This window comes from Cricetulus griseus, chromosome 2, assembly GCF_003668045.3.
Source record: "Cricetulus griseus strain 17A/GY chromosome 2, alternate assembly CriGri-PICRH-1.0, whole genome shotgun sequence".
NCBI classification, from domain to species: domain Eukaryota; kingdom Metazoa; phylum Chordata; class Mammalia; order Rodentia; family Cricetidae; genus Cricetulus; species Cricetulus griseus.
In genome coordinates, this window is record NC_048595.1 from 6,751,028 (window position 1) to 6,775,650 (window position 24,623).

The following is a 24,623-nucleotide window of genomic DNA, read 5'->3' on the forward strand; positions in this document are numbered from 1 at the left end:
GTGTCTTTGTCTCTTATGTGCTGTGTATATATATGTGTGTGGTGTATATGTGTATGTGTCTCTCTCTGGTGTGTGTGTGTGTGTGTGGTGTGTCTGGGTATGTGTGTCTCTCTTTGTTGTGTATATGTGTGTGTGTGGTGTGTCTGGGTATGTGTGTCTCTCTTTGTTGTGTATATGTGTGTGTATGGTGGTATGGTATCTGTGTCTCTTATGTGCTGTGTATATATATGTGTGTGGTGTATATGTGTATGTGTCTCTCTCTGGTGTGTGTGTGTGTGGTGTGTCTGGGTATGTGTGTCTCTCTTTGTTGTGTATATGTGTGTGTGTATGGTACATCTCTGTGTGTGGTGCCTGTTTGTGTCTCTTATGTGCTGTGCACATGTGTGTGGTATATCTGTGTGTGTCTGGTGTGTGGTGGTGGTGGAGTGTGTGTGTGTGTGTGTGTGTGTGAGTGTGTGTATGTGTGTGTGTGTGTGGTTTGGCTTATGTCATTTCTCCTTACCATCTTCGAGCTTGCATGGAGTATTTCACAGCCAGTCCCAGGCATGACACAGTTTCTTCCACAACACTTCCTATTTATCTCTGTGTAACACGGCCACAAAAGTCTGTCACAGCCAACTGAATGGTAGCAGCTACCGTCTCTGAAACTGTACCCAAAACTCCATGATCTTCCTCCCCAGACTCGGGTTATATAACTCACGTTCTACTCTCCCAGGAGTGTTGTTTGTTTTGGTGGTTCTCACCCTTCCTAATGCTCTGACCTTTTAATACAGTTCCTCATGTTGTGGCGACTTCCCCCCACCATAAAATTATTTTGTTGCTACTTCATAACTGTAATTTTGCTTTTCCGAATGGCAGTGTAAATATATCTGTGCTTTCCAATTGTCCTTCGACCCCTAAAGGAGTGGGACCACAGGCTGAGAACCGCCGCTTTGTCTGTCTGCCTGGTTGACACTGACCTCCCCTCTCCCTTTCCTTCCTCCATTTTATGCACAATTCACAGAAGTCACCTCCACCGCATGGAGTCACAATGGCACCCCTACCCTTTGGCTATTCCCTGGACCTCACACACTACAACACACAGCCTCTCAGAATCACCTCACATGCCATTTCCTCTCTGCCCTGGCCCCTCCCTGTTCCACGAAGAGGAAGCCTCCTAAAATCCTGTCTGGTGTGTGGAGAATCAGACTCCCAGCTAGCCAGCCCAGGGCCCAGTCAGAACTGCCCCAACTCACCATTCTCCTAAAGCTACTTCTTGACACCCACCTCTCTATCGATCCTTTTATTCTACGCTAAGATTATCTAAAATTGCCAAGGGGCATTTGTTTTCCCTAAAGAATTCTTTAAAGACAAAATATAAAAGGAGGACAAACCCAACAGAGTCTAAAGTTGACTTCCAGTTATCCATAGTTATGTGGAAATCCAGTTTCAAGCCAGCCTCCCTGTCCTTCCAATGACCCCTCTCCATGTGGAGGGAACACTAACCCTGTTCCCTCGACGGGAATCTCCAAGCCTTGAGGACTCCTGCTTTCACACTTCAACTGTCCCTCCACTCTTCCTGAAAGTCACTGATTCCAGCTTTGGGCTTCAACAGAATCCATTCTAGCTTCTTCAAGAGGATTGATTGAAATGCCACAGGGAACCCACGGATTTGACTGTATACCAAAGGAGACTTGAGAACAGACGGAAACCATGGCAGCTCAGAGACAGGACAAAGGCCACCAGTAAGGTAGGAAAGGACCACAAATCCTATCTTCTTTGTCACCCTGCTCATCACTCACCCTAGCTCAATTTGTGCACACACTAGATGGAGAAGGTGTGTGACTGGCTAGGGACAACTTCTCTGTAGGGGGTCAGAGGCGACATTAAGAAAAAAGACTGCTTAAAATGGACATGAGGATAAGGACACCACACTTGTCTTCTCTCTCAGCAAGGGTTTCTGGTCCACACAGCTTGTCTGTCACCTGGTTATGAGGCCTGCATTGGCAGCCTGACAGCCAGCAGTCACATGACCCACTCAACCTTGAAGCACCCAGTCTACCTGCAGGAGACGCAAATTGCCTGAGGTCTGGTTGTACCAGCCCTAGGATCTGTTGGTTGTCATCACAGCTCCATGGGCCTATGGCTCCATTCTGAACTTCTTTTCCTATAATTTTATTCCATCAGCACAGACTAGAGAATGGGGACTTACAAGCAGTAATCTGGAACGTCACCCCCCCATACTTCCCCATATGTTTGGGATTGAACCCAGGGCCTGCTGCTTGCTAGGCCAAGTGCTTTACCACTGAGCTAAATCCCCAACTGCTAGCATAGGAAACCCACAGTGACCTCTGAGGACCGGTGAAGATGCGCCCCAACAGGGCCTTCCTTTCTCTGCTTCATCACCAGCACTCAGATGCATTCGGCTCCAGCAAAGGAAGAGGTTTCCCAGTTTCGTTTTTCTACCTTGTCAATCATGATTTCTGAATTTCATAGATTTGACCACGCCCTACTTGTGAAGTAAAGCATGTTTAATCAAACATGGTGGCTCACAAGAATCTGTGAGTTCCAGGGCATCTGATGTCGTCTTCTGACCTCTGCGGGCACCAGGCACTCAGTGGTGCACATACATACATGTAGGCAGAACTCTTACACTCGACTCTAGACCAGGGAAAGAGATGAGAATAGCCAGAAACAAACATAAAAATAATAATAAATCTAAAGAAGAAGACTGGCAAAGACAGGGAGTTGTCACTGTCATCATCTAGGAAGATGCACACCTGAAGCAAATCCCCTCAACAAACTCCTGGTGCATTTCCTTCCTTCAAACCAACTTAGTTCACCCCAAGGAAACAGTCTGGAATTGGCTGTGTGTTCTCAAGAGTCTGATACTGACAACACATGCCAGGGTCGTCAAGGATAAAAGGCTCCCTATCATACATGTGTCTGCTGTGGAGCTCTGTCCAGTGAGCTCAGTGCTCACACAGACCAGAATGTTTGTTTCTTCCCAACTTTGAAATATAGCTTCTCGGAGAGCCAGCATAGCAAATCCAGGCTGCAGCCAGACGGCCTGGCCCCAAAGCAACTGTAACATTAGTGAAGTGTGGCTTCAGACAAACTCATTTGTCGTCCCATCCTCCCCACCCCCCGACACACATACACGCATGGGGTCTGGGGTGTCCCAAGCATTGATCCAGCTAGGGTACTAAGGCCAGGTCATCATTCCTGGTCATGAATGACACATTGGAGCCAGTGTCCCCACCAGGGAAATGACAACAGTCAGAGCACTGGCTCGTGACTTCTGGAAGCAGTAGGGCCAAGCGGTCCCCAAAGAGCCTCAGGACAAGTTGGGACACTGTCCCAGCTACCCCAAAGCCCCACAGTCATCTCCAATCATGTTACTACTGCAAACTCAGTGTCACTGCCAAAACAATCCCAGAATAAGTTTCCATGTCTGGCCTTGCTCTAACACAAAAATAATTTTAAGGAAGTGTGAAGAAATTGGATCCCAAAGACTTATGTAAAAAGACAGAAACGTATTTCCCACATAATGTTAAATTAAGAATATATATTAACATCTTTAAAAATTATATTTATTGCTGGGTGTGATGGCGCACGCCTCTAATCCCAGCCTTTGGGAGGCAGAGGCAGATGGATCTCTGTGAGTTCAAGGCCAGCTTGGTCTACAGAGTGAGATCCAGGACAGCCAGGGCAAAGAAGTGAGACCAAAACAAGACAAAATTACATTTATCGTGTGTGTGTGTGTGTGTGTGTGTGTGTGTGTGTGTGTGAGAGAGAGAGAGAGAGAGAGAGAGAGAGAGAGAGAGAGAGAGAGAGTGCACAGGTCAGAGGACAGCTCAGGAATTTGTTTTTTTTTCCCTTCTACTACAGATCAGGGACCTTTTTCCTGCTAGACCATCTCACTGATCCATGAAAACGTATTTTTTAAATATGTTAAACATGACTCCATCGTTAACACTGAAGCAGCAGATATACCATATAACACTCAGAATAAGACATGACTTCACTGGTTTAGATGGGGTTTTGTTTTTATTATCACTGGGAGTGGGAGGTCAGGGTTGACTCTTATGTACACTAGGCAAGTACTCCACCCATCAGCAACATCCTGCTCCACAGGTCAATTTGGGGTTTTTGTTTTTTGGGTTTTGTTTTTTGGTTTTTCGAGACAGGGTTTCTCTGTGTAGCCCTGGCTGTCCCAGAACTCGCTTTGTAGACCAGGCTGTCCTCAAACTTGCTGAGATCCACCTGCCTCTGCCTCCCAAATACTGGGATTAAAGTCGAGCGCCACCAACGCCCGACTCAGATGTGAATTTAAGCTTCCAACACATATAGACAAACTAATACCCACCAAATTGAAGGGTGTTAAATTTTGTTTTGTTTTTTAATTTATTGAGGCAGGGTTAAATACTGGGTGCTAAACTTCTATCCGTTTACAGAGGATGAAAATGGTGGAGTAAATAACTGGAGACAGTCACAGAACCACCAGCAGCATGGCCAGGGTTCAAGCGCTGCCGACTGGCTCTAAAGTCTGCTCAGCCTCACCAGGGCAACTTTCTGTGATATGATGGAAAGGCACAAGGCTACCAAAGCTGGAGAGAGGCTGGGCAGGGGCTCCCTTCCACACGCCGCAACCGGCTTAGCACACAGTCAAGGCCCACGCTGCAGTCAAGAGTACAATCCACATAATAGCCAAACTGGAAAACTGCAAATGTCTACCAGCAGATGAGTGGACAGAAAGAATATGACCTGTGCATACAAGGGAATATATGGACAGCAATTAAAAGGGACAAGGACTGACGGATGCCACACGGATGAACCCTGAAGTCAACAGCGTTACTAAACAACAGAGACAGCCTTATGGGAAACAGCTAGAACAGGCAAACTCATGGCAGTTGCCAGGGGCCAAAAGGACACTGGAGGACTGTTAGCTGGACACTGGGGAGGACTGTTAGCTGGACACTGGGGAGGACTGTTAGCTGGACACTGGGGAGGACTGTTAACTGGACACTGGAGAGGACTGTTACCTGGACACTGGGGAGGACTGTTAACTGGACACTGGGGAGGACTGTTAGCTGGACACTGGGGAGGACTGTTACCTGGACACTGGGGAGGACTGTTAGCTGGACACTATGGAGGACTGTTGACTGGACACTAGGGAAGACTGTTAGCTGGACACTGGGGAGGACTGTTAACTGGACACTGGGGAGGACTGTTAACTGGACACTGGGGAGGACTGTTAACTGGACACTGGAGAAGACTGTTACCTGGACACTGGGGAGGACTGTTAACTGGACACTGGAGAGGACTGTTAACTGGACACTGGGGAGGACTGTTAACTGGACACTGGAGAGGACTGTTACCTGGACACTGGGGAGGACTGTTAACTGGACACTGGAGAGGACTGTTACCTGGACACTGGAGAGGACTGTTAACTGGACACTGGAGAGGACTGTTACCTGGACACTGGGGAGGACTGTTACCTGGACACTGGGGAGGACTGTTAGCTGGACACTATGGAGGACTGTTAACTGGACACTGGGGAAGACTGTTAACTGGGCACTGGGGAAGAGTGTTAACTGGGCACTGGAGGACTGTTAACTGAACACTGTGGAGAACTATTAACTGGACACTGGGGAGGACTGTTACCTGGACACTGGGGAAGACTGTTAACTGGACACTGGGGAGGACTGTTAACTGGAGCAAGAGTTGCTTCTTGGAGTGATAAAAATGTTCTCGAAGGATAGGGGAGGTCCATGGTTATACAGTCTTGTGAACACAGTATTTTAAAATTCAGTGAATTACAAAGGGTGACTTTTGTGGTACATGAATGGCATGATTTTTGTTTTGTTTTGTTTTGTTTTGCTTTGCTTTGTTTTGGGGGGTTTTTAGGGGGGGTTGTGGCAGGGCTTCTCTGTGGCTTTGGAAGCTGTCCTGGAACTTGCTCTTGTAGACCAGGCTGGTCTTGAACTCACAGAGGTCCGCCTGCCTCTGCCCCATGAGTGCTGGGACTAAAGGCATGTGTCACCACCACCCAGCAAACCGCATGTTTAAAAAAAGAAAAAGAAAAAAGATGTAGAATACAGGCCTTTAATCCCAGCACTCATGGGGCAGAGGCAGGCAGATCTCTGTGAGTTCGAGGCCAACCTGGTCTACATAAAGTGAGTCCCAGGACAGCCAGAGCTACAGTGAGACCCTCTCATCTCAAAACAGAAATGAATCTATCAGTAATTGTGCTTCCTGGATATCTGCAGGACAGAAAGGGTGACTTACATGCCTCCTACAGAAGGTCAGGCCAATAACACCATGGTTTGGCTCTAAACTGCTTCTCTGAATGGTTTATCTCAATTTTGTAATTTTTATGTCAATAAAAAAGAACCGAGGACCCCTAGAATCATGAAATATTATAGGTATTGCTTCATTCCAAATACATTTGCTAAACGATACAATATTTTTTTTTTTAAATTTGTTTTTTTCAAGACAGGGTTTCTCTGTAGAGCCCTGGCTGTCCTGGAACTTGCTTTATAGACTTGGCTGGCCTTGAACTCAGAGATCCACCTTATAAGGATTCAGGCATTATGCCGGCCTGCCCCTGTCACCTGTCAGAATGCACTCAGGCAGTACTCTGGTCAGCCCAGGGTTCCATTGACTCTGCACACAAGTGCAAAAGACCCCACCCACTTAACAGTCTTTTTGGGTGCTCATCTCTTTCTGCTCTGTTTTCTTTCCTGCTCCTCTCTTTCCTGATGCTCCCCTGGGGCAGACTGGACTTTTCCTGTCTCCATCTTCTCTCCTGTCCTCCCTTCCCTCCTCCTCCCCTCTCCCCCTCCCCCTCTCTCTTGACTTCTTTTCTCTTCCCTTCCCCATCCATCTCTGTTTCTGGTTGGCGGACACATACTCCCCCCCCCCTTCACTCCCTTTCCCAATAAACTCCGTGAGGGTTTGTTGAGTTTTGTGGTTTGTGTTTCATCGCCCGCAGCTGCAGCAAACAACCACACACCTGCCTCTGCCTCCCGAATTCTGGGATTAAAGGTGTGCACCATCACCACCACCTGGCAGAAAAATTAAATTTTGCTGGGCATGGTGGCACACGCTTGTAATCCCAGCAGAGGCAGGCAGATTTCTATGAGTTTGAGACCAGCTTGGTCAACACTGAGAGTTCTAGGACAGCTAGGTCTACACAGAGAAACCCTATCTCAAAAACAAAACCCCAAAAAACCACCCAAATGATGATGATGATGATGATAAATAAAAAAAAGAAGGCTTCTTACATCATCAGGACAGAAAACCAAAGTCAACCTTCTGAGGAAGGGGAAGTGCTCACTGCTCCTTCAGTCAGTGTGTAATCCAGTGAATCCCCTTCCCTTTCTGACTTCCTGCAGTTAGAAACAGCACTGTAACGAAGTGTCCGCTGTCCAGCCTGAGCTAGAACCTCACCTCTAAGGCAGAGTGGACAATTTAATGGCTCTGGGCCCCAACTCCTCCTCTCTCTTTTTAAAAAGACTTATTTATTTATTTATTTTTGCCTTGTGTGTTGGCATTTTTCTTGCATGAATATCTGTGTGAGAGTGTCAGATCTTGGAGTTATAAACAGTTGTGAGCTGCCATGTGGGTGCCTGGAATTGAACCTGGGTCCTTTGGAAGAACAGCCAGTGCTCTTATCCACTGAGCCATATCTCCAGCCCCTAAAAAGACTTCTTTACTTTTATATTTATGTGTGTGAGTGTTTCTTTGCATGTCTGTGTGCCACATGTGTGCCTGGTACCCACAGAGGACAGAACCAGAGTTACAGACGGTGGTCCTGAGCTGCCATGTGGGCACTGGGAACAAACCTGGGTCCTCTGGAATAGCAGCCTGTGCTCTTAACCACTGTCTCTCCAACCCCTGAGCTTCCGCTCTTTAAAATGAGGCTGGCAGAAGACATTCTGACTTCAAGTGGTGGAGAATTAAATACGAATTTTTATTTATAAAGCATTTGGAGTAGTGCCTGGAATCTATTCTGGATGCTTAGGTGCAAAAGTATTATTAGCTGTGTAGTAGGGCTGAGCTCACAGCTGGCACTTGGTAAACCAAGGCCGGAGGCGGTGAACTCAGAACTCGGGATTGCAGTTGTCTCTTTGTTCTTTATTTTTTGAGAGAGGTATGAGTTACCACGTGTATGCCTGGTGTCCTCAGAGGCCAGAAGAGGGCATTGTATTCCCTGGATCTGGAGTTCCAGTTGTGAGCCACCACGTAGATGCTGGGAATCAACCCTGGTCTTTGACAGGGGCAGCAGGTGCGCTTAACCACTGAGCCATCTCCCTAGGCCTCTAAACCACTTCTTAAAATGCAGGAGTGTATACAAATGCATTCAACACACAACCTAGGCAACCACACTCAGACTGTGATACAGCTCCAAATGTCACACACAGAAGGAATAACCATAATTACTTAAAAAGCACAGTGGAGCTGGGTACCTAGAACTCTGGCTTCAAAATTCAACGCTCTCTCTTGGCCTCTGTAGGTGCCTGCAGTCATGTTTGAAGGGTTGCTTGGGACTGGTGAATGGTTCCATGGGGAAAGAGCTTCATGAAGCCTGACAACCTGAGGTTTGGATTCCCAGAACCCACACATAGGGCTGGAGAGATGGCTCAGCAGTTAAGAGCTCCTGCTACTCTTGAACAGACCTGGGTTCAATTTCTAGTACCCACCTGGTGGCTCACAATCATCTATAACCACAGTTCCAGGGGATCTGACACCCTCTTCTGACCTAACACACTTGCACACACATGCAGGCAAAATACTCACACACATAGTAACTGAAAAGAAAAAAGAAAACTTTAGCCAGGCAGTGGTGGCACACACCTTTAATCCCAGCACTTGGGGGCAGAGGCAGGTGGATCTCTGTTAGTTCGAGGCCAGAGCTAACAGAGTGAGTTCCGGGACAGCCAGAGCTGTTACACAGAGAAACCCTGTCTCGAAAAACCAAAAACAATAAAAGAAAGGAACACTTTAAAAGTTGGCCACAGCCACACACATGCACGTGTAATCACGCGTAATCCCAGTGTTTATCTGACTCCACCAGTTGAGGCATTGGCATGGCTAGCTTGATGCAAGAATAGACCTGACTGGAAAATATCACTAAATGTCAGCAGTGTAGGAAAATTACCGCATGATCAAAATATCTCTCTGTGAAGACACAGGACACAATCTTATAAAATAACTCAAATTAAACATGTATTAGCTTTAGTAAGCCAGGTGTCATGCCTGCCTGCCTGCCACCTCAACCCTCACGAGGCTGAGGCAGGAGGATGATGGTCATATAACATTAATATATAGCAAAACCTATCTCAAAAACAAACACAAAACAACCAAACAGACAAGCAAAAAGTGGGGCTTGAAAGATGACTCAATGGTTGAGAGCACTGACTGTTTTTCCAGAGGACCTGGGTTTGATTCCCAGCACCCACAGCTCCAGTTCCAGGATCTATGATTCCTCTTCTGACCTCTGTGGGCACCAGGCATTCACATGGTACACATGCATACATGCAGACAAAACATTCATATATATAAATAAATCTATAGAAAAAGATTTTATTTAAATAAAATTTAAAGATTGAAAAAAGAAAGTAAATCTAGGCCCAAAGCATTTCCCCACAAAGACTTTTCTTAAGTCTATAGATGAATGGAACAAAGAGTATGTGGAGTGAAGCCACACTGGCATTTGAGCACCTGGGTGCAAGGTGAAGCTGCAGAGCCCAAGTCCTGGGCTCAGCACATCGACTCTGTGCTGACAGTGTTCCTGTGGTCTGTGTGTGCTCTGACTGGCTATGCTTGTCTAGACGGTATCTGCCTATCTGCACAAGGCAGAGCACGTAATGATGCAATTACCTTAAGAATTTCCCCCTTGAACCAGTAGAACAGCTCTGTGTCAGCTACCCTGACTATTAAAAGGAGAACATGTGGTGCCTGCAGCCTCAAGCAGCTCTCAGCTACCAAATCACTTCCTGAAAGGTCCAGTCATCCAGCCAGATGTACGTTGTCTCCTATCCAGGCCAAACTTGCAACCATGAACAGCTGGCCACTGTACCTGCAAATCGAAGTGGTGAATCTTTATCCAGGGCGATGAGGGGGGGGTCCAGCAGCACCGTGTTGTCGTTCTCTGTGACTATCCCATGATAGGTGGGCTCAAGCCATGGCTTGTGCTTGTTAACTGCATTGGGAGAAAGAGAGGAACACTGTTAAGATTAGGGTTGATGCTCTACACTCTGCCACCTTTGAAGACCAACATGTGTCTGGCTTCCACACGTGTGCATGTGCACACATGAAGAAAAGCCACGGGCACATAAATCAATGAGGTCAAAAGAGGTTGACCCCTGGGAAAAAGATGAAGTGTGATTTGACTAAGGGAAGACCCCACATGAAATTTAACCCAGATCACAGAGACAAAAATCGACTCCTTCCCTCCACAAGCTTCTCCTGGAGCAGGAGCTCTGACAAAGAGGACGACTCGGGTAAGTCAGCATACCCACCTCCTCCTCCATGGCAGCAGCAGGATGGGCTGGCTGCGGGCATTGATGGAATGGAGGAGGACTCCCAAGCGGCATGGGCCAACCTGCTATCAAAGGGTTCATGGAACAGAGGACAACTCTACTGTGCAATGGGCGGGGGCACTGTTTCACCCATTGATGAGAGCCCAGTATGCTCACCAGAGGACTTTTACATAACCACACTAGGAAGGAGGCTGGGACCGGGGGTGGGGGGTGGGGGGGGCGCAAAGGCACTGTAAATGACTCCCGACCTCTGAACCCTCCATCACTTCTCTAATGTTAGTGTCCTCCCTCCCCCACCCCTACCAGGATATGTAGCCCAGGCTTGGCCTCAAATTCAGTCTTCCTGCTTTTGCTTTCCAAACTGCTGGGATTACAGTTGTACACCACTGACTCACACTCCAGTCTTCCATTTCACCAGGGAAACTATGGCTTGCAATTAATAGTAACATTTGATACTAGCTTATATTAATACTTTGTTTTACTAACAAAATTACAAGCGTAATAAAATAAAATTAAATTTTCTTCTAATATTTGAGTCCACAAAACTCTTAGCTTAAAATGAGAACATCACCTTGTTTTTTCCAACACAACAGGAATGCGACACTATTAAGCAAAGCCCAGTGTAGGGCGCCCACCATGTCCTAACAGTGGACAGGCTGCTACCTTAATGGAAAGGCTGCAGGGGAAAATGCTTAACAAGTTTCAGACTAGAAAATAACTTGGTGGTGATTAATTCCACCACCATCCCAGCATTCGAATTTTATAATTCAGAATTTCTCAATTGCTCCTTTAAGCTGGCCTATAATGAGAGATAGGGCCATTTCCAGAGACTGAACTTTTCAATAATTAATGAATGATATTTTTAATATTTTATCACATTCAATTTGCATTATGAAACATTTATAGAAACAAGTGACTGATGTTTCTGCAATCATCCTCTCTCCAAAACCACCAGAAGATTATGGGCTGTAAGTCGAGGGCCAAATTCCATCAGCCATGACCCAGCCCTACACACTACAGGCTGTAAGTCCAGAAACACACCAGCCATGACACAGTTCTACACACCACAGGTTGTAAGGCCAGGAACGCATCAGCCATGACGCAGTCCTACACACCACAGGTTGTAAAGCCAGGAATGCATCAGCCATGACACAGCCCTACACACTGTGGGCAGTAAGGCCAGGAATGCATCAGCCATGACGCAGCCCTACACCTCACTCACTCCACTGTACGCCACAGCATCAAACCCAGCTACATCTCGAACAGCAGAGCTAGCATCCAAGCCTGTAAGTGTAGGGGTTTTCTGGAGCTACTTTCAGACAAAAATAATGTTAGTAATTTCAGATTTTAATCATTAGAAACTTGTTTTTAAAAATCAGTGAGGAGGCTGGAGAGATGACTCAGCGGTTAAGAGCACAAACTGCTCTTCCGGAGGATCTGGGTTCAATTCCCCGAATCCACATGGCAGCGTACAACCGTAACTCTAAGATCTGACACCCTCACACAGACATACATGCAGGCAAAACACCAATGCACCTAAAGTAAAAATAAATCCATATGAACAGTGAACCTCTGGGTTAACTTCAAATATGGAAGTTTTGTCCCAGGCACACACCAAAGGCTGCTCTCCTGCCTCAGGCACAGAAGCAAGAGATGTTGGCAGGTCGGTTTCGGGTCCACAGACCACTGCCGAGCTCCTGCACAGCCTTCTCTTCTGCTTCGTATCTCTTCTAAGTAGAAACCCATCATTTGCAAGTAAGACTTTCACTTATGCTTCCTATTTCCAAATACCTAGGCTGGCCATACTGTACGTTTCAAGATTCTGTAGTAAGTGCACTGACTACAAATTGAACATATAAAACCTAAGACAGACTGAATTTTGGTCCATCAAAAGACCCTACAACCCTGGGATACTGCCACCAGGTGGCAGCAGGTGCTTGGGTGTGTATGCTTCAAATTACACTTTGATTATAAATAATAATAATAACCTCTACATGATGTGAAAGCCACAAAGTTAAAGTAAAATAAAAAGTTAAAAAAAAATCACCTCTAGTCTGCCCCCTGGTTACTAAGGTGTATCAACAGCTCCCGATTAAAATGATAGTTGTGGCAAGTGCTGCTGACTATGTTTCAAATTCCTAATCAGACACAATGTTACACTCAGGAGGCAGAGGCAAGAGGAAAACAAGTTGAAGGTCAGTCAGCCTGGACTACACAGTGAGTTCCAGGCCAGCAAGGGCTACACAGTGAGACTTGTCAAGAATAAATAAGTAGCCAGGCACTTGGGAGGTAGAGGCAGGCGAATCTCTGTGAGTTCGAGGCCAGCCTGGTTTCCAGAGCGAGTGCCAGGATAGGCTCCAAAGCTACACAGAGAAACCCTGTCTCGAAAAAACCAAAAATAAATAAATAAATAAACAAACAAACAGAGGAGAGGCCAGAGAGACAGGAGTCAGGAGCATTTGCTGCTCTTGCAGAGGACCTGGGTTTGGTTCTCAGAACCCACATGGTGGCTCGAAGCCATCCATAACTCCAGTTCCAGGGGACCTGACACCCTTTCTGACCTCCATGTGAACATCAGGCACACACATGGTATGCAGAATCATGCAAGCAACACTGATTCACAAAGAATAAAATATAATGCAGAACACTGAACAGGTTTGGACAGTTTGGATGCTCTAACTTGCTCACCAATCTGAGGTTCTCCTGGGAGGGGGTGGAACCTTTGGGAGGTAGGACCAGATGAAGGAAGTTAGGTCAGTTGGGGGTGTGGCCAGGATAACAGGCCACTCCTCCTCTCTCCTGCCCACTACCTCCTCTTTCTGCTTCCTATCACTGAGAGAGAGGCCTCCATTACACACTCCATGCACTGGTGCTCGAGTCTCCACAGGCCCAGAACCATGAGCCAACAGACCACAGGCTGCAGCCAACACAACCTTCCTCCTTTAAGGTGATTTTCTCATGCGGTTTTTCGCAGCTACAGAAAGCTGACAGGAAGATATTTGCATAGCTGCAAACTGGAAATGCAGAAGGTGCATTCTCAGGGCTGGAGGCTCACCAATGCCTCACCATTAAGATCAGAAACTGCTCTTGAAGAGGACCTGGGTTTGGTTCCCAGCACTTTTGCTAGGCAGCTCACAACAGTCTGAATTGCAGTTCCAGGGTGATCTGACACCTCTGGGTCCATGGGCATCTGCACTCATACGTACATACCCACACACATACTCATAATTTAAAATAAAAAAATAAGCCGGGTGGTAGTGGTGCACACCTTTAATCCCAGCACTCAGGAGGCAGAGGCAGGTGGATCTCTGTGAGTTCAAGAACAGCCTGGTTTAAAGAGCTAGTGTTATACAGAGAAACCCTGCCTTGAAAAAGCATAAATAAATAAATAAATAAATAAGCAGGTAGAACACCAGCTGCTAAGCCTGACAGCCTGCGTTTCTGCCCAGGAACCACAGAAGAAGAGAATGGACGTGAGCAAGTTAGTGGTCACATCGTCCTCTGACAATGGTCACATTGTCCTCTGACCCCCACATGTACACTGTGGTGCACACATACAAATACACACACACACACACACACACACACACACACACACACACACACGCTGATAATAATATTAACAATAAAATGTTTTTTTTTTTTTTAAAAAAAAAAGGCACACCCCCAGACTGAGTACCGTCTCCAATGATAAACCCTGCTCAACTCAGCCCATGTGTGGCCCTTCTAATATCACAGATCTCTAACTTCTCAGAGCTATGAGTTCCAAGCAATCTTTTGCCTCCTGTGCTGCAGGCAGGCTGCAGGGCTCTCAGGACACTCTGGCAGAACACAAACATGAAACCGCATCCACACTCCAAACCCCTTCTGTTCTGCTGACAGTGCCCTTGCGGTGTGGTAGTGAGCCGTGCTGAGGGATGACAGCTTCATAGTGAGGACCCCCATGCCAAGGCAGCCGTGACGCAAACGTGCCCACTTCCCCTGACAAAGGTCAAGAGAGCAATGCAAGCACCCCACACACACACACCCTGAGATGTGCAAACCATGATTCTCAGGGCTTCTCAGAGCCAGTCAAGAGTCAAACGTCCGAGGAACTGTGTGTGACTCCAGCAGGTATCTGGACCCAGAAGTAGAAAGAGACCTCTAAACACGTGTTCTCACACACACACACACACACACACACACACACACACACACACTGAGTCAAAGTTCATATAAACTAGACATGGTGGCGAACAACTTCAACCCCAGCACTTAGGAGGCAGAGGCGGGCGGTGGGTGGGTCTCTGTGGGTTTGAGACCAGCCTGGTCTACAGAGCCAGTTCCAGGACAGACAGAGCTACATAGTGAACACTGGGATTAAACGCACGTGCCCCCCACAACCCATGCCTGGCCTACAGTAAGGTTTTAAAAGGAGCAGGGAGACAGAAAAGGCAGGAGGCCTGGAATACGAGTGAATGAGGTTACTGTGCAAATTCTGCTCTGCCTGGCAGAACTGCATGGGGTAGGCCGGGCACAAAAGGGACTTTCTTTCGTTTCTCTCTTTTTGCAGAGGTGGTTTGGTACCCAGGGCCTCACACATGCTAGGCAAGTGCTGGGAGTGCATGCCTGAACCACCTCACTTAGGTAACACCATAAACCTCCAAAGGCTGCAAGCAAGATCAATGTCTCACAGTAGCTGTAAAGGCAGGACCAGACTTTTTTTGTTTTTCGAGACAGGGTTTCTCTATGTAACAGCCCTGGCTGTCCTAGAACACACACTGTAGACCAGGCTGGCCTTGAACTCACAGAGATCCACCTGGGTTCTACCCCCGTGTGCTGGGATTAAAGGTGTGCACCACCATGGCCTCCAATCAGGACCACACTTCTTTGGCCTCCTCCCAGGTTGGGGGACATGCCCAGGGCCACCCTCAATTAGCAATTCCTGAAACTCTCATCAGCACAACTCCTGCTAAAGAGGATCTCCAGACCCAAATCTTCAGAACAGTGGTTCTCAACTGTGGGGCGAGCCCCCCCCCCAGTGGTGGCCTATCCAATGATTACACTGCGATTCCTAACAGTAGCAAAATTAGTTACACGGTAGAACAGAAAATAACTTGGTGGCTGGGGTCACCACAACGTGAGGAACTGTATTAAAGGGTCGAAGCGTTAGGAGGGCTGAGAACGGCTGCATACGTTCTCTTTATTCAACAAAGGAAGGGCGTGTCACACAGCGACAGTGCTAAGTGAAAAACTGAAGAAGCCCCACAGCTCCTCATTTATCCCCAGCCACAGGCTCAGTCAGTACCTCAGTTCTCTCTGACTCTGTTAAGCGCTTTCAAATTATTCAAATTATTCAAATTAGGGGGGATAATATTATCCCCCCTAAAACTAAATGCTGGGGCTGGGGCTGGGGCTGGGGCTGGGGCTGGGCTGGGGCTGGGGCTGGGCTGGGGCTGGGGCAGCAGCTCCATGCTTCACACTTTTGGCCTCTGTGGGCACCACATGCATGCAGGCAAAATACTCATAAAATGAAAATAAGTAAAAATGAAAAAGAAACAAGCTAACTAATTAAATGTGCAGTGCTAGCCCTCCAAACACTAGATGCCCCAGCATCTTCCCTGGTTAAGTCAACCACAGTTTGTCTCCAGCTGGTGTCAAAAGTTCTCTAGGGCAAATCCCAGCCCTGTTCCCCAGGGAGGCAACTTGGATCCACCTCATTAAGAGCAGTGTTTTCCATACTAAAATCAATTGCATGCCTTAAAACAACATCCACCGTGTCATTTATGTGTGTTAAATCGGCGTGGATTGTAAAAATAAGGACACACAATGTACAATAAATCCTTAAATCACACAAATCTGCACTTGGTTTTCTTAGTAAACAGCAGAGAAGAGGCTGGGAGACAAAGCACTCGTCACACAGGCATGAGGGGTGGAGTTCAGGTCCCCAGATAAAAAGCAGGACAGAGCCACCTGCACCCCCAGCCCTGGAGGTACAGACAAGGGATCCTTGGAGACTGCAGATTCATAAGACTAGCAGAATCAGCGAGCTCCAGGTTAAGTGAGAGACCTACCCTGCCTCAATATATAAAGAGAAAAGTAATTAAAGAAGACAACTGATGTCAACCACTGGTGTTACTTCACACACACACACAAACACACAGAGGGGGGAGGGAGGGGGGACAGGGGGAGGGAGAGGTGTGACATGGTCCTATAACTGAAACTCCTGGAGTTAGAGACTAAAGGAAATTTCCAGCTGCATCAAGAGCTCAAGGGTGGGGAGAGAAACATGGTTGTATTTACTCACTTTGTCCATGAAAAGCACTAGCTTGTGACACTGGGTCCTAAGAGGCTCAATTTTCTACAAGGTGATAGGGGGTTTAAACACAGCAGAGTCAGATCTGGCCCTTTAGGGGCTCCTGAAGCCTATCACCAGGGGTTGGTTGACTGTGTGACAGACTGGCTCACAGGGACAGAAAGAGCTGCACTGTGTCCCTCATGTCAGGAAATGGCACCACAAGGGAGAGCCTGGGGAATAAGCGATGCTCGCATGAGATGAGTCCCCAGGACTTCTCCCACACAAACTGCAGAGGAGGGTAATGAGGGAAGAAGCAAGGAGCACCCTGCCTGTGAGGGAGGCAGTCTGCCAGGGCTGAGGGGCAGGAGACCGGAAGCAGAGACCCTGCAGGGAAGATGAGAAACAAGGAGCTGAATTCAGCTGTGGTGGGTGCCTAGGCTTCTGTGGCACACAGCCAGTGGTTGAGGAAAGTCTACAGGAAGTGGAGCTGGAGAGATGGCTCAGTTGCTAAAACAGTTGCATGCAGATCCACGTAGACCAGCCTGGCCTAGAACTTACCACAGAGCTCTGCCTGCCTCTGCCTCCCAGATGCTGGGGTTAAAAGCGCGTGCCACCTTGTCCGGCCTCACAAGTTTTCTTTCAGTGCTTACAGTGTGGTGAGGATGTGGACAGACCCTGGCCTCTATCTTAGGGAAAAACAGCAGCAGCAGCCAAAGTTGCCCATTAGTTCAGTTTTCTATCTGAACTGAGGTAGGAAATTCACATCTTCATAAAAGGTTATGTTTAATTTCCCAGAGCGCCTTCCTATCACATGTGTACGCGTTTCTAGGGGCACTGAAGCCATCTCAGTGACACTATCTTTAGATGATATGTTTCTCATCTAAATCCGATTTTCTCATTAGATTCGTCCAGTTGAAGCAGGGCAGGTAGCCTCTCAACCACGGATGGCCTCATCCCTGTTGTCTCTTGCAGTGTCCTGAGGGCTCTTCCATCTCATCAGTTTGCTGCAGCAGGTGGGGCACCCAGCAGAGGGCGCTCTTACACTGCTTCCGGCTGCAGCAGGACCCAAGCACTGCAAAAGAAACAAAGGTCCCTGCCCCAGTCTCCAGAAGTGGCCAAAAGTGACAGGCAGGAGGAGTGCAGGGAAGGCAGGCCCTAAGTGCTGAGGGAATCAGAAATCTCCCTCTGAATTTGTCTGTAGGCCGGGATGGTCCAGGTAAAGATGCCCCTAGGGTCACAGGAGCACCTTGGCCTTGGCTTTTCTTGTGTGGAGGGGGAAGGGGGGCAGCCTCAAGCAGAGATTCAGGGGCCACAGTCTGAGCTACAGCATCTCTGGGAACAACAGGACAGGCTCTCACCTGAGTCCAGAATACCCAGAGAGGGTACGTAAATAGTGCCTGGTGTTTGCAGTTCACATCCCAGGCAACTGGGACATCTCTGACTCAGGTAGGTTGGAGTCCAGCTTCCTCTGAGATTCAGGCAGGCTCTCCAGCCTGCCTCAGGCAGTGACTGTTCACTGTGTCTGCTGAGAACTAGGAACTAAGTGTGAGGTATGAAAAGGAGTCAAGAAGGCTGGGGTGGAGGCGAGAACATCTCTGTCTCAGGTGTCTGTCTCTGGAGCCAGCAAATGAGGGAAACTGGAAAACTCTCACTCCTGAAAATGAGGGCAGGACACTCCAAACCTCAGAGAGCAAAGAGCCACCCCGATATTGATGATATTGGTGCAGCTCCCGGCCCAACCCTGAAGACTGACCCAGCTCTGGGCTTGGCTGGGCCCTCTCTCCAACAGAGAACCAATCACAACTGGTATCAGAGGGTGTGCAGGAGTAGAGGTCACCTGGGGGAAAGTGTTAAGTCTCCTTAGCCTGGGTGGGTGTTTTTTTGCTTAGAAGTGCCCTCTGAACACTGCCACCTCCGTGGGGACCCAGCTGCAGCTTCTCCCTCGTCACTGGCAACAGCCAAGGCCACTGGCTCCTTGCCTTGCTTTGGCATGGTCCTCTCACAAGCACCTCATGACTGACTGCTGCTTCTCTGAGGTTCGGCATGGAATCAATCTCCTGCAGGCAGAACCATGCAGGGCTGCAACTGTCACCACACAGCTCCTTCCTGTGCTTGCTGCTCCTATGTGCTTTAGGGCAGGCCAGGAGTTCCAAAGCAAACCCTGCAACCAGGCAGTGTTTCTAAATGTCCCAACTGCTTCCTCAGAACAACAACAACAAAATTTGTTTTGTTTTTCGAGACAGGGTTTCTCTGTGTAGCTTTGAAGCCTATCCTGGCACTCGCTCTGTAGACCAGGCTGGTCTCGAACTCACAGAGATCCTCCTGCCTCTGCCTCTGCTGGGGATCAATGGTGTACACCACTCTATCTGGCTATAAGCAGCTTCGCTTCACTCATACACATTTAAAAAAAAAAAAAAAAGGCCTGGGCAGTGGTGGCTCATGCCTTTAATCCCTTGGGAGGCAGAGGCAGGCGGATCTCTGTGAGTTCGAGACCAGCCTGGTCTACAGAGCTAGTTCCAGGACAGGCTCCAAAGCCACAGAGAAACCCTGTCTCAAGAAACCAAAAAAAAAAAAAAAAAAAAAAAAAAAAAAAAAATTTAAAAAAGGGGCTGGAGAGATGGCTCAGGGGCTAAAAACAGTGACTGTTCTTCCAGAGGTTCTGAGTTCAATTCCCAGCAACCACGTGGTGGCTCATAACCATCCGTTATGAGATCTGGTGCCCTCTTCTGGCACGCACTGTATACATGATAAATAAATAAATCTTTAAAAAATGTGTATGAGTGTTTTGCCTGCATGTATGGATGTGTACCGTGTGCATGCCCGGTGCCCTAGGAGGTCAGAAAAGGGCATCAGATTCCCTGGAACTGGAGTTATAGAAGATGGCTGTGAGCTACCATATGGGTACTGGAAACCAACCCCAGGTCCTCTGCAAAAGCAGCTCCTGACTGCGGAGCCATCTCTCCAGCACCTATATGCAGTTTTCTGTAGTACTGAGCATATAACACACAGGGAGCAGGGCCCCGACAGTAACCATACAGGAACAGCTTGGTGGGGTCGGGTGGGCATGAGCTCATAACACCAGCAAACGCTTACGGACCTAGTCACTCCTCAGAGCACAGGCTAGGAGTTCCTTCCATTTCCTGTTTTCAATGCTATCAGAAAATACAGGCCAGGCTTGCCCTTTCCCACCTTCTTTATCACTGTCTTGAATTTAAATAGGGCAGGGCCCTGTCTTGAGTCAGAAGCTAACAGTCCAGAGGCATTTCCAAGTCCTGTGTGTTCTGAGTCTCCTGACCTTCACACACAATGGAAAACTTTATCACACACAGTTCCAAAAAGGCCACACGGTATTGAAAACCTGCTGACATTCATTATCGATGCAAAATCCTTACCAGCTGCTTCCCTCTGTTCCATCAAAGGCTGGCAATGACCATCTACAAATCCATAAATCCTGACCAGAAAAACCAGCATTCTGTCCTAACTCCTGGCTTTTCTCTTTGTTATTTATGTCCCTAAGACACAAACGACAGCAAGACTGATGCTCTGACAAGTCCTTGTATTATCTACAAAATAAATGTTAACGCTCTTAGAATAGACAGAAAAAGGAAATGCCAACATGCCCAGCGTGTTTGTTTTTACTGGGAAGCACAGAATGCAATGACGAGACAACTAGACTCCCAGGTAGGGAGAACATGAAGAAGAAACGGACTCACTTTGCCTGAGCTATTCTGGGTGTTCTAAATCCCAGGACACCAAGCTATGCCATTGCTGCTCCTCAAGGGAACGACGGTGCTCACAAAGATGAAGCTGTACAGTGGGAAGGAGAGGGGTCCATCTGATGGGCGCTGCTACAGAGGAAACATGCCTTAAGCTGGTTCCTGTGCCTTTAGGAAACTGCAAGAGCCAGCGAAGGGATTCCCAGGAACAGCTCTCTGGTGCTTCTCATCTAGGGCTACCAGGAAGTCAGGGAAAGGATGAAGGGACCACAGCCTGAAGGGCACCACTAGCTGCAGCATGTGAGCCCGAGCTTCACTCCCGCACTCACCCAAGACCCGAACATGTGACGAGGCTGTCCTCATACGCCAGCACTGATGGCCAAAGACAGACCTGGAGAACTTACCATGCATTAGCAGCCTCCCCGACAGGACACCAAATCGGGAGAATCAGGAACCCACAGGGACCCACAGGGACCCACAGGGACCCACAGGGACCCACGCCACCCTCCAGCACCTTTCGAAGGCTCTGTCCTCACTGGGCTCTCTCCAACCCATTTATTTGTCAAACTGGAGCCAACAAGAAGCCAGAATGAATGGATGGACTGTGTGGTGATTAATCAGCAAATTCGAGGGAGGGTCACAGGCAGCCACAAGATGAATGAAATGAGGAAGGACAAAGACTGCACCAGAACAAAGCATCCTGCTGAGAGGCTGAGGCACAGAAGGGCTAGCTGGCCACACCAGCCCTGTCCCTGCGCAGGGACCTCCATTGAACCCTCGTCCTGAAAGGCGACATCCACACCTTTGGAGGCAGCCAGAGAGAAAGAAATCCAGCCAGCTGGAGGGAACTTGAGAAACAAAGTCACAAGAAGAACATCTAAGAAAACAGAGGTGCTTGGCTTGGAGAGATCCAAAGCTGACCTGCTTGGGAGAGCCAAGGGCAACGGTTCCCTTCGTGGCGCTTTTGCCAGGGCTGGAGATGGCTCAGTGGTCAAGGGCACTCGAGTTCAGTGTCCAGCAGCCACATTAGGCAGCTCACAACTGCTGTAACTCCAGCTCTTCAGGATCCAATGCCCTCTTCTGGCTGTCTCCTGCACCCACATGCACATGGTACACACACACACACACACACACACACACTCACTCACACACACTCTTTCTCACTCTCACACACTCACTCTCACACACTCACACAGTCTCACAAACACACACAAAGATTTTTTTTAATCTTTAAAAAACAAAGAAAAAATGTTTCTTCCACTGCGGGAACTTTCTCAATAAACTAACAAACACAGCACCATTCCTAGTGTCAAAGAACCGAAGAAGAACGTAATGAAATAAATGTAAACCCTCACAGCAGCACTGCTGACAGCACCAGCAGATGGATGGACAAGGCGTGACTCCCTTTTCACTGCTGTTCTCCAAGGCCCTCCTGTCCATCATCAGGAGACCATGGAAACCTGCTAACTGCCCTAAAGACCTAAGGGATGAGATGTAGAGATGGAAAAGGGACATGGGCCATCTCAGCCCTGTGTAGATACAGGCTAATGTACATTTTAGAATCCCAGTTAAGTAAAGTTTAAAAACAAAACAAAAAACCTAAATATAAAAACACATAGTACAGGCTTGTGACGGGCTTTACCATGGAAGCTCCTGTAAGCACACTCTGCTTACACAGTGCTAACACTGCCTTGGCCACACGTTCCTCATACCTCTAAACAACACGTGACTGTATTAGAAAAGAAAAATAAAATCTAAGCCAGGGCCAGTAACACAAGCCTACAGTTCCTACAGCTCAGAAGCCAGAGGCCAGGGGATCATCTGAGCCTGAGAATCCAAGACCAGCCTCGTGAGTACCCCAAACAAAACAGAGAGCCCCCAAAGCTGTGGTTCTCAGCCTATGGGGCACTACCCCACAATGCTTGCATATCAGGTATTTTTTATAGTACAGTAGCAAAATTAGTTATAAAGTAGCAATTAAATAATTTTATGGTGGGGGGGTCACCACAACATGAAGAACTGTAAACAGTTGCAGCATTAGGAAGGTTGAGAACCGCTGCAAAGCAATAAAATTATATAAAAGCAATTATTTAAGCAAGACAGTGATGGCACACACCTTTAATCCCAGCACTTCAGAGGCAGAGGTAGGCAGATCTGTGTTCAAGGCCAGCCTGGTCTACAGAGTCAGTTCCAGGACAGCCATGGCTTCAGAGAAACCCTGTCTCAAAAGAAAACAAAGAAACAAAAACAAAAAAGTAGTTATTTAGGAATCAAAACAAAAAGTAGAACTATATCAGCAAATCAATAGAAAAATCACAATCAAAGCTGGTTTCTTGAAAAGATGGAAAAAGATAAACTTCTAGCCAGGCTAAGAAAAAGATTCCTGATAGTATCAGAAATGAAAGGGATGGGGCTGGAGAGATGGCTCAGAGGTTAAGAGCACTGGCTGCTCTTCCAGAGGTCCTGAGTTCAATTCCCAGCACCTACTGTCCCAGCTTACACTGTCTGTAATTCCTGTTTCAGGGATTCCAAAACCCTCACACAAACATACATGCAGGCAAAACACCAATGCACATAAAGTACAAATAAATAAATAAATAAGAATAAAGGAATGACACAGACAATTCTATGCGCACAATTTGGTCAACTAAATGAAACAGATCAATTCCTTGAAAGGCAAAGTCTGCCAAAACTCATACAAGAAATATACAAGCCAAACAGATGACAAAGGAGAAAAATCCAGTTGGTTTGTGCATAGCATTAGGCTGTTAAAACTCACAATTCTGCCCTGCAAAAAGACACCGGAAGATAGTATGATAAGCCACAGGCCAGCAAAGCACATCTGTGGAAGACGGGCTTCATAAAGGACCCAAGAGACACAACAGACTCAGAACAGCCAAGTGCAGAAAGCCATAATGTACAACAGCGCCAGGGAGGCAGAGGTAGGAGGATCTGTGAATTTGAGGATAGCCTGATCTACAGAACTAGTTCCAGGGCAGCCAGGGCTACTAAGTGAGACCCTGTGTCTGGATGGACAAGCCAAGTGCACCTGTAGCCAGAGCTCCTCAAGAGACTGAGGCAGGATGATCACCGAGCTCACAGGTTTGAGACCAGCCTGGGCAACAAAATAAAGGCCTCACCTCAAAGGGAAGTAGGGGTGAGAGAGAGCAGGAGACTGAGAGCACAGCTCTGTGAGAAAAATGAATAATCTTAACTTGGGCAAAGACCTGACACCCGAATCTTCCAGAGACAGTGAGGTGAGTGTGTGAACAGATGCGCCCACGCTGTCTTCAGGAAACTGCCTGTCTGAATGAGTGAGCCTCCAGCTATTGGAATAGTCCAAACGCAGAACACTGAAGACATCAAATGCTGGGGCAAATACAGACAGGGATTCTCCAACAGCACTGGGAAGGCAAAATGCTACAGACATCCAGAAAGACACTGGCAGTTAGAGACAAGAGATGCCTGATCTACCTACTGTTCTTGGTACCTGCCCATGTGAACTCCAATGTAAGGCCACATAAACACCAGGACTTTATTTTTAAGACTTCTGTTATCTACACGCACGTATATGAGTTTATGTGCACCGTATGCATGCAGGAGTCAGTGGAGGGCATCAGACCTCCTGAAACTGGAGTTACAGGTGGGTGTGAGCCACGTGTGTGTACTGGAAACAGAACCCAGGTCTACTGCAAGAGCAGTGCCCTTAACCTCTGAGCCATTTCTCTGGCCACCTCCACTGTTCATTCTTCTCCTGAGCTACAAAAACCACTGACAAAAAAAAAGTGTGTCATGTGATATTCTACTCTTTTGGTTCTTTAGTCTTTTGGGGGAATCTACCACCCAGCTCCCAAATAAATCACACAAGAAGGATTATTCTTAGTTATGAATGCCCGGCCTTTGCTTGGCTTGTTTCTTGCCAGCTTGTCTTAACTTAAATTATCCCATCTATCTTTGGCCTCGGGACTTTTATCTTTCTCTATTCCTGTATACCTTTTCTTTCCTCCTTACTCTGTGTCTGGCTGTGTAGCAGGGTGGCTGGGTGACTGGCCCCTGAAGGCCTCCTCCTTCCTCTCTCAGTTCCCAGATCTTTATTTTCCC

At 47.6% G+C, this 24,623-nt stretch overlaps 1 protein-coding gene across 4 annotated transcripts in view; it reads right to left on the minus strand.

Annotated features, from left to right (window-relative positions):
* The window catches only part of Clstn1 (calsyntenin 1), a 61,425-nt gene that overhangs the window by 21,024 nt on the left and 15,778 nt on the right, over positions 1–24,623 (minus strand). For all 4 annotated transcript variants that reach the window (XM_027398279.2, XM_027398277.2, XM_027398278.2 and 1 more), the window contains exon 2: positions 10,067–10,189. In XM_027398279.2, coding sequence (XP_027254080.1) covers positions 10,067–10,189 — 123 coding nt within the window. The remainder of the gene's footprint in view (positions 1–10,066; positions 10,190–24,623) is intronic.